This window comes from Protomyctophum bolini (genome assembly GCF_963924005.1).
Source record: "Protomyctophum bolini genome assembly, chromosome: 16".
Taxonomy (NCBI): Eukaryota; Metazoa; Chordata; class Actinopteri; order Myctophiformes; family Myctophidae; genus Protomyctophum; species Protomyctophum bolini.
The window spans coordinates 8075190-8089869 of record NC_137877.1 but is presented as its reverse complement, the minus strand read 5'-3'; the positions used below and the strand labels follow the sequence as shown (position 1 = coordinate 8089869).

Here is a 14680-nt window from a genome sequence, read left to right as displayed (position 1 = left end):
TTCATCTCTGTCTTCACCGCCTGAAACACCTTGTATTACGATGAAAAGATTATACGATTAATTCCCGTGTCTTTTAAATTGGAACGTTGCACCCAGCCATGTCTGTACTTAATAATAATAACCGCTCTTCGTTCCCTCGGGGGGCGGGGGGAGCAGATGGACGACCCTCACATAAAGCGCGTGAACGGCGATGTGAGCGTCTCTACGACGAAGTCCTCCGTGCCGAGCCGCTACCACCAGTTCATGACCTCCGAGGACGAGGCTCAGTCTCACTCCAGCTCGGCGCTCGGCAGCAGCGAGGACGAAGAGGAGGAGCAGGAGGAGGACGGCGGCGAGAGCGGAGAGCGAGAAGGCGTCGGCGCCACAGAGCAGCAGAGCATTTCACCCGTCCCTGCTGTCCCCCAGGTCAGGAGCCAAGCCCCGGTCAGTCCCCCCGCTCCTCCGGCCAAGGATACCACCAACCAGGTGCTTGAATTGATTACAAACCGTTGACAAAGACACGTCGGCTCTTATACTGTAGACTGTGATAATATAACCCTATGTGAAAGCGGAGCTTGAACGCTGAATACATGATTTTTTTAGACACGGCTGGTGTTCAAATGTAAATACAAAACTGTTGAACTAAAGGCTGCACAACACACACACACAACACACGCACATGCACACACACGGCAGCTACACTGTAGGTACAGTACAGCGCAGGATCCAAGCTTGGCTGTATTAGACAGACATAAATCATTCATACATACAGAGGAGGAACAATGGCTCTGCTTTCCTTGGCTCTGGAGAGCCTAACGAGGCTAACCAGCACAGGCCTGCTTCCACACAGAACCTGACATGCCGGCTCCTCCTCCTCCTCCTCCGGAGCAGCTAGAGAGGAAAGTTATGGAAATAGGAAAACACTGAAGTGTGTCATATTAGACAGATGGAGTGTGTCTGTTCATGTCGGTTCTGTGAAGCACTTTGTAACAGGGATGTTTAAAATATATATATTCACTCTGAGTGTGTGTGTGTGTGTGTGTGTGCGCGTGTGTGTGTGTTCTAGGAGAGCTACTGTGACATGCGCATTAATCTGAATCAGAAACCCAACAGCAGCCGAGACTTTGGTTTCCAGGCCGACTGGGACTCGACCGGGGCTCACGTGTCGTCCATCCAGACAGGTACACTTTGCTTAACCCATTTAGGCCTGAGAAAATGTCTTTTTTTAAATGTATTCTTTTCTGGAAAAACCTCATGTTTCTATATCAGTGGTTCTCAATATTTCATGTCAAGAACCTCAAAAATTATATGTATTTGGCCGCCGACCCCCCCATCTGAAAATATGTCATTCCAGGGACCTCCCCAGAAGCAAAGATTTGAGCAAAAAATGTTCGCTCTGAAAGAATATATTCAAACATTTGGGCCACATTGTCACGATTTTGTGAAATCGATTTTGTTTAAGCCTCCAGGAAAATCCGTGTTGAGGTTCTTACCATGGCCTGCCCCTGCTCAATCATGATTGGCGGAAGGCCCCTCTCTATTCTGATTGGATGAAGGCTGGGCCACCTAGCCAAAAAACGAAACCTACGTTTAACTGGGGGAAGGGAGGAACTCCTTATATGGTCAGCACACTCTCTATAGTAGGGAGGATTATCACAACAACAAAACAATTGAATATACCTTTGACGTCTGAACACAACACAAATGTCATTACAACAAAGAAGAAGAAAGGGACTAGCCATGAATTGAAAAACGGGGAACAAAATTTGCTTTCCAATTTCATTCTTAATATTTTATACCAAAGATTCCACAACACTGGTCCAGCATGGCTCAGTGGACAGTCGACTCGCAAGAGTAAAACTACCCAAAGCGACTTGTTGTTGGGTTTAGAGATACAGTGGTAGCAGTGTTGATTTCGTCAACTAAAACTATGACGAAAAATGTTCGTCGTATACTTTTTTCACTGGCGAAAACGAAATAAAAACTAAGCTATGATGACAAAAACTAAGACTAAATGTATTGGCAATTTCGTCAACAAAACTAGACTAAATTGTTAGGGAGGGACTAGTGGGGAAGAGATCCAATATAGAACCAAAAGATATGTCATTTTTATGTTTGGTTGTGCTTGGGTGTTGCAGATTTACAAGCTCACAACGTGATGCGTTGTGAGCTTGTAGATCGGCTATTTTCAGCATGTAACCAATCGTAAAATCGGCCATTATAACGCCACCATCTTCATCTCCGGTCTTCTTCTTCAGTCTAAAAAAAAACGTGACCACATCACTCCCATTTTAGCTGCTCTTCACTGGTTACCTGTTGGTTTCAGAATACCGATTTTAAGATTTTACTTACACTGTGTATAACTTTTAAAGCTCTGAATGGACAGGCTCCCAGTTATGTCTCTGACATGCTGGATCCTTACAAGCCTCATCACAAAGGGTGGCCATGGCTTTTGCAATCTGGTCCCGTACAAGCTTTGGAACTCCCTAGCTGTAGACTTAAGAAGTGTCAAATCGGTGTCGTCTTTTAAATCTCTTCTGAAAACCCACCTCTATATTAAGGCCCTTTCTTAAATTCCTCTTGACATTTTTGTTTAACTGATGTGTACGTTTCGATTTTACATTTTGTGCCTGCTATTTTATTTACTGATGTTTTGTTGTAGTTTATCTCTAATGCTTATCACGTTGCTTTCTTTTACCCTGTTTGGTAAAGCACTTAGTGACTGTCTTGAAATATATGAATAAATTCATTATCATGGCCTGCCACAATACATTTTCGCAGATTGAAATCTTATATTTAGTCGACTGTCTAAAACTTTCTGAAAAACATTTCAGATGACAAAAGTTTGACTAAAACGAAATGAAACTTCAGTCAAAAGACCATGATTAAAACTAAATCAAAACGTGCTGTCAAAACCAACACAGAGTGGTAGTATTGAAAACCCTGTGTTCTAGCTCTAGTTCATTACGCTGTTGTAGCAGTGAGGAATTACTGCCTAGTTCTCGGATGGCCTTGCGGCAGCTAGGGGCCGGGTGCAGCGGGTACTATGCCAGGCCTATGTAGGGCAGCATCTATCTGGGTCAGATCTGCTGGGCCTGAGCCTCTCTCTGTCTCTTTGCAGAGGCTTCTCAACCTCCCGTATTGAGGCTTTTTTCTTTTTTGAATAATTTTTATCCCACGATTTTGTAACCCATTTTTCACCCCTGTGTCAATCATCCAATGTGATCCTGGGCTCTACACACCCTCCGCCAACCTAGTCCCCATATATGGGGGACATGGGGAGAGCAACGGACTTGAACTCATGCTTCCTTCATGCCTGAGTGTCCAAGTTGCTCCTTTACATCCTGACAGGGGGGAGTTATCCCTGGTTGGACTGATTTGACTGAGGGCCTGTCATCATGCAACCTCCAGCTTTTCACCAGAGGAGAAAAACTGAATTTATTATTATTTTATCCAAAATAAGTTAATGGCACAGGCAGACTCTTACTAGAGCATGTCTGAAATAAATGTCAGAGCTGAAATCGAATATGAAATGCTTAAACACGTAGCTAGGTGTAATGTTAAGAGTCCACAAAAGTGAACCTTTCAAGCCTGTTTTCTGCAAGACATTATACTCTTATAAGCCATATCTCCACAACTGGTGGGTCAAACTGAACAAAGTAAATATGTCAATTTGAAGCAATGATTCCCTGCTTTCATACGACATGGAAAAAACCAAAAAAAAAGTATAATAATCCAATGACTGTCTCCCATTCACGGTGGGTCTACAATACATTAATGTTGGTTAGTGACCAGCGGCGTCTGTCTGTGTTCCCCCTGTGTGTGTGTGCATGCATGCAGGCACCCCGGCAGAGATGTGCCAGCTGCAGGTCAGCGACGAGGTGCTGACGGTGAACGGTCAGAGGGTGGCAGACATGAGCTACGCAGACTGGAAGGGCGGCATGGAGCAGGCTCTGCAGCAGGGAACTTTGGTCATGGATATACGCCGCCACGGCAGGAACAGTGAGTCACCTCACCTGTGTGTGCGTGTGCGTGCGTGCGTGCGCGTGTGTGTGTGTGCGTGTGCTGCCGTGTACATGGTTGAGTGTGGGCGTAGGTGAGAGACGGGGGTGAGAGTGAAGGAGTCAAAGAGATACAAATTGCAATGGAGTGAAATAGTTTATCCAGTGGTGGAGAGAGAGAGAGCGAGAGAGAGAGAGAAAGCGTGAGAGAGAGAGAGAGAGAATAGCAGAGCTGAACCACTTAAAGGATTGCATTTCTAAGGGTGACAAGGTTGCTTATGCTGGTTGGGTTGCTAAACGGTTTTGACACTCTAAATTGGTCCGCAAACTGCTGTGAAACCGTCCGTGAATGATCTCATGACAGTTAAATGGTAAAGGTTTTCATTACTGTTGTTTCTTTCCGTTCATTTCCATTCTGGCGACGGTGGTGTCAATTTTCGCGCTCATACTGAGAATTAAGAGACTATAGTCTGTCCTCTCTGACTGTTGTCTCTTTGTGCTCTTAATGTCTGACCCTTTATTTGTGTCTATTTGTTCATTATGTCCTTTCTTAAAGCTTGATTGACGTGCGACGATGTCGCTCGACAACTAAGTGTATTTTCAACTGGAAAGGTGTCGAAGCGACACCTTTTCAGTCGAAACTATGCATGTCAGGCTTTACTCTCTTATAAATAAGATTTCCTCTGTTTCCATGTGGTGTTTAGAAAAACTAACCCTGCCCAGCTGGTGCCTGGTCCTATGAGTTTGTGTTTTTTCTTGATTAGAGCGTTAACCCATTAAAACTGGGGCAGAAACCTCTTATCTCCATATACCTTATACCGTGCCAACTTTTTTCCCCCCGTAAATGAATGCCCTACTTGATCGTACTACAACGTCACATAAAAGCACCAAAAGTAGCAGATCCACAATGAGCTTATTGATCTGCTACATTTGCCGTTTTTGGAATTTGAATCCCGAAAAGTAACTGTGTTGGACATATGAGGTTTCCACCCGATTTGTAGAATCATCCCTCAGGTCTTAACCCATTCTGACCTGAGATCAGATTCATACGAGGTTTCCACTGGACACACACTGGTCTGATTAACCCATTCTGACCCGAGATCAGATTCTAAAAATGTCAGTCGTTCTTCGATTTTTCAAAAATAGCAGACCTACAAGCTCGTAGCGCGCCACTCGGTGGCGCGCTATGAGCTTGTAGATCTGCTATTTTTCAATAGCTAAAGCATAACATGATGCCAACACCAAAATGGGTGCCCGGTCAGAATGGGTTAATGGGTTAATACAAATACCTGTTCTCCTCACGCAGTTATCATCACTTAGTTGCTAACATAATTAATATGCCTTCCAGCCTATAGCTGAGTGAAACCGAGTAGTGTTTCTATAAGTCCCGTGTTGAAATAATCATTCTATAGGTCTATAGTGTGGGTGTGTGTGAGCCTGTTGGCGACACTGTGGGGTTTATGGCAGCTTTGGTATATAGACTGCATGTCTGGGGAAGGTGGTTTCTCTCTCAATCCCATGCTGCTCCTCTAACACCATAACAGCACCTTCATTTCCTCGCTTGATAACCGCATTCCTCGCTTGATAACCGTATCAGGGACCCAATAAGTAACATTATGTTACAGTACACACACACACGCACAGACACACGCACGCACGCACGCACGCACGCACACACACACACACACACACACACACACACACACGCACGCGCACACACACACACACACACACACACACACACACACACGCACAGACACACGCACGCACACACACACACACACACACACACGCACGGACACACGCACGCACAGAGACACACACACACACACACACACACACACACACATGCATGGAGACATGCATGCACGCACGCACGCACGCAGCAAATTCATGCTTATGTAAAATGCTTTACTTACAGACCATACACCTAATCCAGCTGATCTATGACAGTAAACACACACATTGTGCATTAACTAACTCACACAAATGCACCTTCTTCACACGTACTATAATGTCTATAATAACACATACGTACATGCCCGTCCAATTGTCTTTGTGTCGTTGCTGCGTTGTGTTGCATGCAGACTGGGACAGAGACCTACCTTCCCCACCATTTAAAGGCCATAAGACCATCAATCTGACCACTATGGATCACCCGACATTTGTAGGTGCCTCAGACACACAAACGGTCACCACCAGCTTGGATTTCACTTCGCGACTGCCCACTACGGACGCGCCGCCGACATCCCAGGAGGCGCCGCCAACCCACTCAACCATTGTGAGTGACCCGTAGGATAACTGAAGTTGACAACTATAACAATTTACAATTACAATTTAGGCATTTAACAGACGCTCTTAATCCAGAGCGATTTACATTAAGCAAGAACAAAAAGCATGGGGAATACATCACATAAAAACATTTATCATGAAACATGCGTAAGCTAAGAAAGTAACTGTGGAATATCTATAATGAAACTATACATATAAGCTATACATCTATACTACTATGATATACATTATGTACTATGACGTGCTATGACTACATACAATGCACTTATGCTGTTTACATAACATGCTATAAGTCTGTATCAAATGCTATCTAAGTCTACAGAATTGCTATCTAAGGGGGTGGGGTAAGTGCTATGGGCCATGATGGAGTCTGAAAAGGTGGGTTTTCAAACTACGGCGGAAGATTGGGAGTGATGCTGCAGTTCTGACTGCAATGGGAAGTGCATTCCACAGTAACTATAATGTGGTTAATTAGGTTTGTGAGGTTTGTTTTAAACGTGCTTCCAGTACTGCTTGGATGTGGACAGATCAGTGAGTCTACTATATTATTCAGATGCAAGTGTTCATTCCGTGACGCCTTTTATATTTAACGAAGTTCCGCCATCATTTGTCTCCTTGCAGAACGTGGCCTCCAACGGAATGAATGGCGGCTTCCGTGAAGAGCCAGTGACGATGAGAAACAAAGGTAAAGCGCATTTCGATTGGGATGTATTGAAGTAGAACACCAATCCTTAACGAAAACATAGAAGCATTATCTACTTTAGGTGCCATGATGATTTAGGAAGAAAGATTTTTTTTTGGGGGGGGGGTACTGTACAGTAAATTATTGTAGAAAATACTTTGAAGTCATTGAAATCAGCACAATGTTCTACTTTTGTCGAATCTTGCTTATAGTACCATATTAATTGTTGAATTAAATGTGTTCAAATGTTATTTACATAGGTTCCTACTTTCTCTTCCTGTTCCCCTGTTCTCCATGTAGACTCAGAACCCATATCTATGAAAAACTTAAAGCGGAGGTCAGAGTTTTTTGAACAAGGTAAACAGCACTGACCTTAGCAGGGCCGTCAGTGTTGGGTTGAATTCTATTGTAATCTGGTGGCTGGGTGCTCCATGCTTTCATCTCGCTCAAGCCCACTGGGTTCTATTGGGCTTATTGTCTTTTATGCATGTTTTACACACCAATCAAGACCTCATGTTCAACTGTTCAGCAATGTGCTAAACCACTGAAACCCTCTACTTAGTTGACCAGCGTTGGCTCTGTAGCTATATTTTGGTCCGCTTGTTTTCCCCCCTCTCTTTTCCAATCATCACAACGTGTGTTGACACAACAACGCAAAGGCGTTGCAAGCTTGTAGATCTGCTATTCTCTACGAATGCTCCCTCCAGAGACTCGAGATAAAACGAGACCTTTTATTGATGCCGCTGGGGAAATTCAGGCGCCAAAGACAAAAATTGGGACGTTTATAGGATTCAAGTGGTTAAAGATCAGTTGATCATAGGTCGCCCCGAGGACTGAAATAGAAACATAATGCAAATGTTTGAGATCCTCCAGGGTTCCAACTTGGGGGTCACAGCTTTTTCGTCTGGCTGGTTTTGGGTACAGTTTGTAACCCTTTCTGCTCTGCCCTCTTCAGGCTGCTCAGGGCCCAGTGTCAGTGCGCTGGTCTACCTCTGTGGTAAACAGGGTTGCGTGTTGTGCGTGCGGTGATGTCTTCACCTCCACCTGGTATAACCTGACATGCTGTCAAAGCTATAAGGGAACACAGAGATAGTGTTGTGGTTGACAAGTCTTAACCCATTCTGAACGGGAACCCATTTTGGTGTTGGCATCATGTCATGCTTTAGCTATTGAAAAATAGCAGATCTACAAGCTCATAGCGCGCCACCGAGTGGCGCGCTACGAGCTTGTAGGTCTGCTATTTTTGAAAAATCGAAGAACGACTGACATTTTTTAGAATCTGATCTCAGGTCAGAATGGGTTCATCAGACCAGTGTGTGTCCAGTGGAAACCTCGTATGAATCTGATCTCAGGTCAGAATGGGTTAAGGCACACTAAAGACCAAATTGTACTTGCCGCGTCTGCGTAGCGGTGTCATTACAGTGTCACATGTCATAAATCTGTCACCAAGTGATGTCCGTGCCCACGGGGACATCTGCGTACCGTACATACATACAAGGCGAGTGCAATGACTACACGTGTGCTAGAAAAGAAATACAGACTCCATTTTGGTCACCGTATTATATTATGTTACAATAGAGGACTTGAAATTTACATTTCTTGTAGTCCGTTGGCAGGTTTTTTTTTCAGATGGAATACAAACGGAACAGAATAAGCCTGAATAAAATAAAAAAAAGAAATAATTGACACAAGATAAGAGAGACCACTTCTCACAAAACCTTAATTTGTCTGGAAGAAGGTTATCTGCAGACACCAAATTGTAGTAAAATTAGAATTACAGCAATGTCGCGTCCACCGACACTCACTGGCCCTCGCACCTACACAGACACGGCAACTACTATATAATCAGGCTTAGCGCCTTAGTGGGAACTTAACCCATTCTGACCTTAGATCAGATTCATACGAGGTTTCCACTGGACACACACTGGTCTGATTAACCCATTCTGACCTGAGATCAGATTAAAAAAATGTCAGTCGTTCTTCGATTTAAAAAAAATAGCAGACCTACAAGCTCGTAGCGCGCCACTCGGTGGCGCGCTATGAGCTTGTAGATCTGCTATTTTTAAATGGCTAAAGCATAACATGATGCTAACACCAAAACGGGTTCCCGGTCAGAATGGGTTAACACCAAAGGTGGCTTTTTATTTTCTTAGTTCAAAATATTTGACAAATTTCATGATTTTTCCACCTCAAATGAAACAAATTCATTTTTTATTTTTTTTAAATAAAACGACTCTCGTTGACCAAAGTGCTGTACAGAACATGATTTAACAATTTACAATTCAGGTCCTCTATTACTGTCTAATCTAGTTAGTTAGTTAGTTTAGATTACGTTAGATAAGATCACTTTTTTTTTAAAGTAACAGATCTAGCCCATGAAGCTACACAGCATGCCAGACACGCCAGTCAACATATTGACCACAAATACAGATCCTCGTTTGATCTGTATCTTGCCGTGTGTGTGTGTGTGTGTGTGTGTGTGTGTGTTTTGTATGGTGTCCAGGTTAAACACACTACGCTTTTCATTCTACTGTGCACGATGATGAAAGCATTCTTGTCGCACTCGTTTGACTACTAATAGTTGGCCTGCATGCATTGAATGAAGTGCAGTTTGATGATTGATGACTGTATACTTTCCATCTTGTGCATGTGCCCGGTTTGTGATTTCTGAAGTGTTTTTTTGTTGTTGTATGATATTGCTTTGTTTGTTCGATGTTATTTCCTCTACAATCAATTTAATGATATATTTTACACAGAAGACATCAATGACTATTACCCAGTGTAAATGTCAAATTGATAATAAAATCGAGGAGGTGAACTTTGGGGACCATTTTTTTTGCTCCAGGCTTGTTAACAATGTAAATTATCAGTGTGGTGTTAAATTCCATTACCAAAAGCGAATTTGCACCAGACTGCAAATAGTGCTTAGGTTTTAACGTGCCTATAAGCTGTTTTTGTGTGAGATCTGTTATCTATTCTGCTGCTTCAATATACTTGGTATTCATTGAACAATTTTCTGTCCTTCTAAAGGGGGATCAGAGACAGTAATATCAGATGTGACTGTGAGTAATGTTTTATATACAGTTTTCATACACATATATAAAAGTATGTTTTGCCACTTTTAATTTATGCTATTTTAGTGTGACTGTTCTGTCTCTCGATAGATTTTTGCACACAGATAAACGGAGGAAAAATATATATTACAGTTATTTACAAACGAAGTAAACAAAAGACAAAGGCCTCACTCACACCTTTCGATCTAGCGTACAACATTGATGCATGCTAAATGTAAGCAAGATGTAAGTGTCATGGCCGCCCCAATGCATTTCCAATGGAAGTCACATAATGTATGGTTTGATACAACATTTTGGACTACAAGCTGTTGTATGGCTTTCGGCTGTGTTTCAACTGCCCCCCTCCTCCTCATACAACACAAATGTTGTGTCAAACCATGTGACTCCCATTGGAAATGCATTGGGGCAAGATGTATCAGACCCTTTGTATACAACAAGCATACATCAGTCTGGTTGCGAAGGTGTGAGTGAGGCCTAAGATGCAATCTAATCAGGCAAAGAGGATGCCAGGCCCATCATCATGCCACTGTCACCCTAGTGCCTATTATTTGGACATAGCAAGCTCACAATGTGTCACATGGCGATATAATGTGAACACAAAGCATAACGATTGTCGAGGTCTGCTGCTGTTGTTTTTAATGGGTGCTTCCCGCTTTGAATATTGAGATGTGAAATACTGAAATGTACTAACCACTGCCAGTGAGAATCACTGAAAGCCACTGAATAGGTTAGCCATTATGAGTTTAACTCCATTAAACCTAGTGTTCCTTTTCTGGGAATGTCATAATAGGCTAACATTCTGCAAAAAGAGCAGATTGGCTAAACCGGGGAAAAAAGTATCGAGGGTGCGGGGGGTGGGCAAATGAATAGACCCCTGGGGGAACCGGTCAACTAAGTGCATAGGGGTGGTAATAGTGGTTAAGAAGATGATTGTCGTCATGCAGTTTTCATAATGACATAATAGTCGTGGAATGTAATAACTGCGTGTGTGTGTGTTGATTGACACTGGGTGTGTCTGCTCTCTCTCATTACCAGCTACCTGTTCCCACAATGACTCCCTCCTCTAACCGCTGGTCGTGGGATCCCGAGGAGGAGCGCAGAAGACAGGAGAAATGGCAAAAGGAGCAAGAGCGCCTCCTCCAGGTACACACGGTGCTCATTGGGTAAAACCACCTGGGTTTGAACCTGGTTGTCCCACAGTGGCGTGCACAGATAGACACTTTTTGTACAGTGTACACTGTACAGTATTGATATTGATATTGATCAATTCTTGATAAAAAGCTTCTTATATATTATTTAGGCCCCAAAATCTATAAATCTCACACTATTAAGGCAACCGGCCGGTTCCCGGTTAATTTTTGATGATTTGACAAAAATGAAAAAATGAAAAAAAAAAACGATGGGTTATAGCCCATGTTTTTTGAAATTTTGAAAAAAAAAGTTAGCCTCGTTTCTCATCATTTTGGACCATGGGCTATAGCCCATATCGTACGGCATACTATAGCGCGCCGTTTTTCATCATTTTTGATGATTTGACAAAAATGAAAAAATAAAAAAAACGATGGGTTATAGCCCATGTTTTTTGAAATTTTGAAAAAAAATAAGTTGGCCTCGTTTCTCATCATTTTGGACCATGGGCTATAGCCTATATCGTACGGCATACTATAGTGCGCCGTTTTTCATCATTTTTGATGATTTGACAAAAATGAAAAAACGATGGGTTATAGCCCATGTTTTTTGAAATTTTGAAAAAAAAAAGTTAGCCTCGTTTCTCATCATTTTGGACCATGGGCTATAGCCTATATCGTACGGCATACTATAGCGCGCCGTTTTTCATCATTTTTGATGATTTGACAAAAATGAAAAAAACGATGGGTTATAGCCCATGTTTTTTGAAATTTTGAAAAAAAAAGTTAGCCTCGTTTCTCATCATTTTGGACCATGGGCTATAGCCTATATCGTACGGCATACTATAGCGCGCCGTTTTTCATCATTTTTTCCCCCACTTGAGCTGATTGTCTGTGCACGCCACTGTTGTCCCATTTGGGAAGCCATGCATCACACATCGCCTTGCGAATAGACGCTTCTGGTCTTCACAATTTTTCTATATTTGAACCCTAACAACGGGAGATATTGATTTTTGATCTTAAGGCAAGGCTACGCTGTCTGCTCCACGTTTATATCTACCGTTAATGTTTCAGGAAACAGGAGACAGCTTTGTTTAAGGCTACTTACTTTTGTTTCACACAGAATTTGCTTCACTGTGGTGTCCTCTCATTAAGTTAATACTTCAGTCCAGCTATTGCTCAGCTGGCTGTTTTTGAATCAGAAAGGTCCCCTGTTCCAGCCTCCTCCAGGCTTTTTATTGCTCACTTGCTCGATCAATACCTAGCAGTAATTTCCCCTCGGGATCACAACCAATCCTCCTTTACTGTTCCTAATGGTCTCAGAATACGACCTCTAACACATCATACACAGACACACTTGTGCATATAAATGCACTCTCTCTTCACATCTGTCTAACATATTATCGTGACATCCAAGCACTCCTTAGTTCTGGACAAAGAGATCAAAGGTGTCCACACAGTGTTGCTGTAGCTGGAGAGGCCTACTAGTTATCCTGCAGTCTTATTCCCTGTTGGTCAAACGGCCTGATTTCTTAATGAGGTGGAGAACCAAGTACAGTACAGCTTCCAGGACAGTGTTTTAAAGACATTGGGAGTACATTTGGAAGTATTGTATTAAATAAAATAATAAATCCTTGTTCCAGAGAATCAATGTCAATGTTGTGGACTTCAAAGGTCTGTGTAATGCGTGTGGTCGAGTGTGATTCAAGTCGGTGACCCACTTCCTCCTCGCCTCTGTGTCCAGGAGAAGTATAAGCGTGACCAGGAGAAGATGCAAGAGGAGTGGCTTAAGGCCCAGCAGGAAGTGGCAACCAGCAAAGAGGTACAAAAGTCCCCTTACGCAGAAGGGTAAATATGGGGAGGGGAGGCCGCGAGGCTGCCCTCCCCATCCCCTCCCCTTACTGTGGCAAGGCTTTTCTTACCCCTCCCTCCCCTACTTCTTTTTCTTTTTACACAAGTTGGGCGTTGTCATAATCTACTAAAGCCTGGAAAAACATTCTGGCAGCAAGCTCGTAGCAAGGCTCGTTAGTCAATAGATACGCCACTATTTTTGTGCCAACTGCAAAAGTAACTAAAGTAACGTTTTAGACCATGGCCGGTTATAAGACTGAGGTGACGGCGTCCAACATACACGGGCGGATAAGACTGAGGTTAGGGTTTGGGGTAGGGTTAGTAATGTCCGACGTACAGTAGGCTACTGTACATACGTTCACCCGTGGCTTCGTGCGGTGCCACTCAAAGTGATCATCAGACTTTAGACTAAATATAATATATCTTTGATTCCCTCTTCCAGTCCGACGTCCAGGAGCCACAGCCGGGCCTACAGGTGAACAGCCACCCCGTCAGCCCGCACTCTCCCCTCTCGCCCTTCACCCCGGTCTCCCCCCTCAGCCAGGCCTCGTCCTGGGGCAACCTGCACGAGGAGGACGCCATGGAGGACGAGCGGAAGAGGAGGGAGGAGCAGGAGTGCCAAAGGCAGGCGGAGGAGAGGAGGAGGCGCGAGGAGGAGGAGCGCGAGCTACAGCGCCTCCAGGAGGAGAGGAAGCGGAGAGAGCAACAGGAGGAGGAGGAGAGGACGAGGATGGAGGAGGAGGAGCTGAGGTGGCAGAGGAGGAAAGAGGAGGAGCGGGCGGAGGAGGAGAGGAGGCGCCGGGCAGCAGAGCAGCAGGAGCAGCAGCAGCAGGAGCAGCAGCGCAGAGAGACGGAGAGAGCACTGGAACTGCAGCAGCAGCAGCGCAGAGAGACGGAGAGAGCACTGGAACTGCAGCAGCAGCAGCGCAGAGAGACGGAGAGAGCACTGGAACTGCAGCAGCAGCAGCGCAGGGAGAAGGAGAGAGCACTGGAACTGCAGGAGCAGCAGCGCAGAGAGACGGAGAGAGCACTGGAACTGCAGGAGCAGCAGCAACAGTGGTCAGTAGGCCACAGTCAGTGTATCTGAAGATGTTGTGGGGGAATAACTCAGACGTGGTACTTAAAAAGTAGCATTAATCATTTCACTAGGGTTAAAAGTACAAATGTGTTGGCATCAAAATGTACTTTACAGTGTCGATTATGCAGAATGTCCCATTTCACCAAGTTTAAAAGACAATGGGCTCCATTTTCGTCACCGTGTCATTAGTCAGAAGGTTCATTGTTCCGAAATGACTATCCCTCTCTCTAACCCTAACCTAAACATAACTGCATGCACGTGAGCAGTGCATGTTCGCCAACCTTAATGCATGTTTGGAGTCGGACTAACGGGACTTCGGATCTAAGGGCAGTCCCCACTGCTAAACCCCTTATCCATAAACTTCTTTGCCTTTTTTTTTTCAAAACATTTTTGAATAGTAATATAAATAGCCAGTCTACAAGCTCACAACGTGTCAATGTAGATTGGCTAGTTGAACTATTCAAAAATGTTTTTCAAAATAGTAAAAAAAAAGGATAAGGGCTTTAGTGGTGACGAAAATGGAGCCCCAATGTGTAAAACATTTGCCAAAGTATAATGTAGGTTCTGTCATTCTAATCTGAATCTGCAGTGAGTGG

General features: G+C 43.8%; 1 protein-coding gene across 5 annotated transcripts in view; it reads left to right on the top strand.

Moving 5' to 3' along the window:
- Positions 1-14680, top strand: part of lmo7a (LIM domain 7a) — a 70432-nt gene that overhangs the window by 40537 nt on the left and 15215 nt on the right. For 4 of the 5 annotated variants that reach the window (XM_080786256.1, XM_080786255.1, XM_080786257.1 and 1 more), the window contains 10 exons: positions 157-465; positions 1046-1160; positions 3820-3981; positions 6068-6261; positions 6894-6957; positions 7255-7311; positions 9985-10016; positions 11064-11171; positions 12900-12977; positions 13449-14065. In XM_080786256.1, the coding sequence (XP_080642382.1) occupies positions 157-465; positions 1046-1160; positions 3820-3981; positions 6068-6261; positions 6894-6957; positions 7255-7311; positions 9985-10016; positions 11064-11171; positions 12900-12977; positions 13449-14065 (1736 nt within the window). The remainder of the gene's footprint in view (positions 1-156; positions 466-1045; positions 1161-3819; positions 3982-6067; positions 6262-6893; positions 6958-7254; positions 7312-9984; positions 10017-11063; positions 11172-12899; positions 12978-13448; positions 14066-14680) is intronic. The other variant, XM_080786258.1, reaches the window with a different exon arrangement.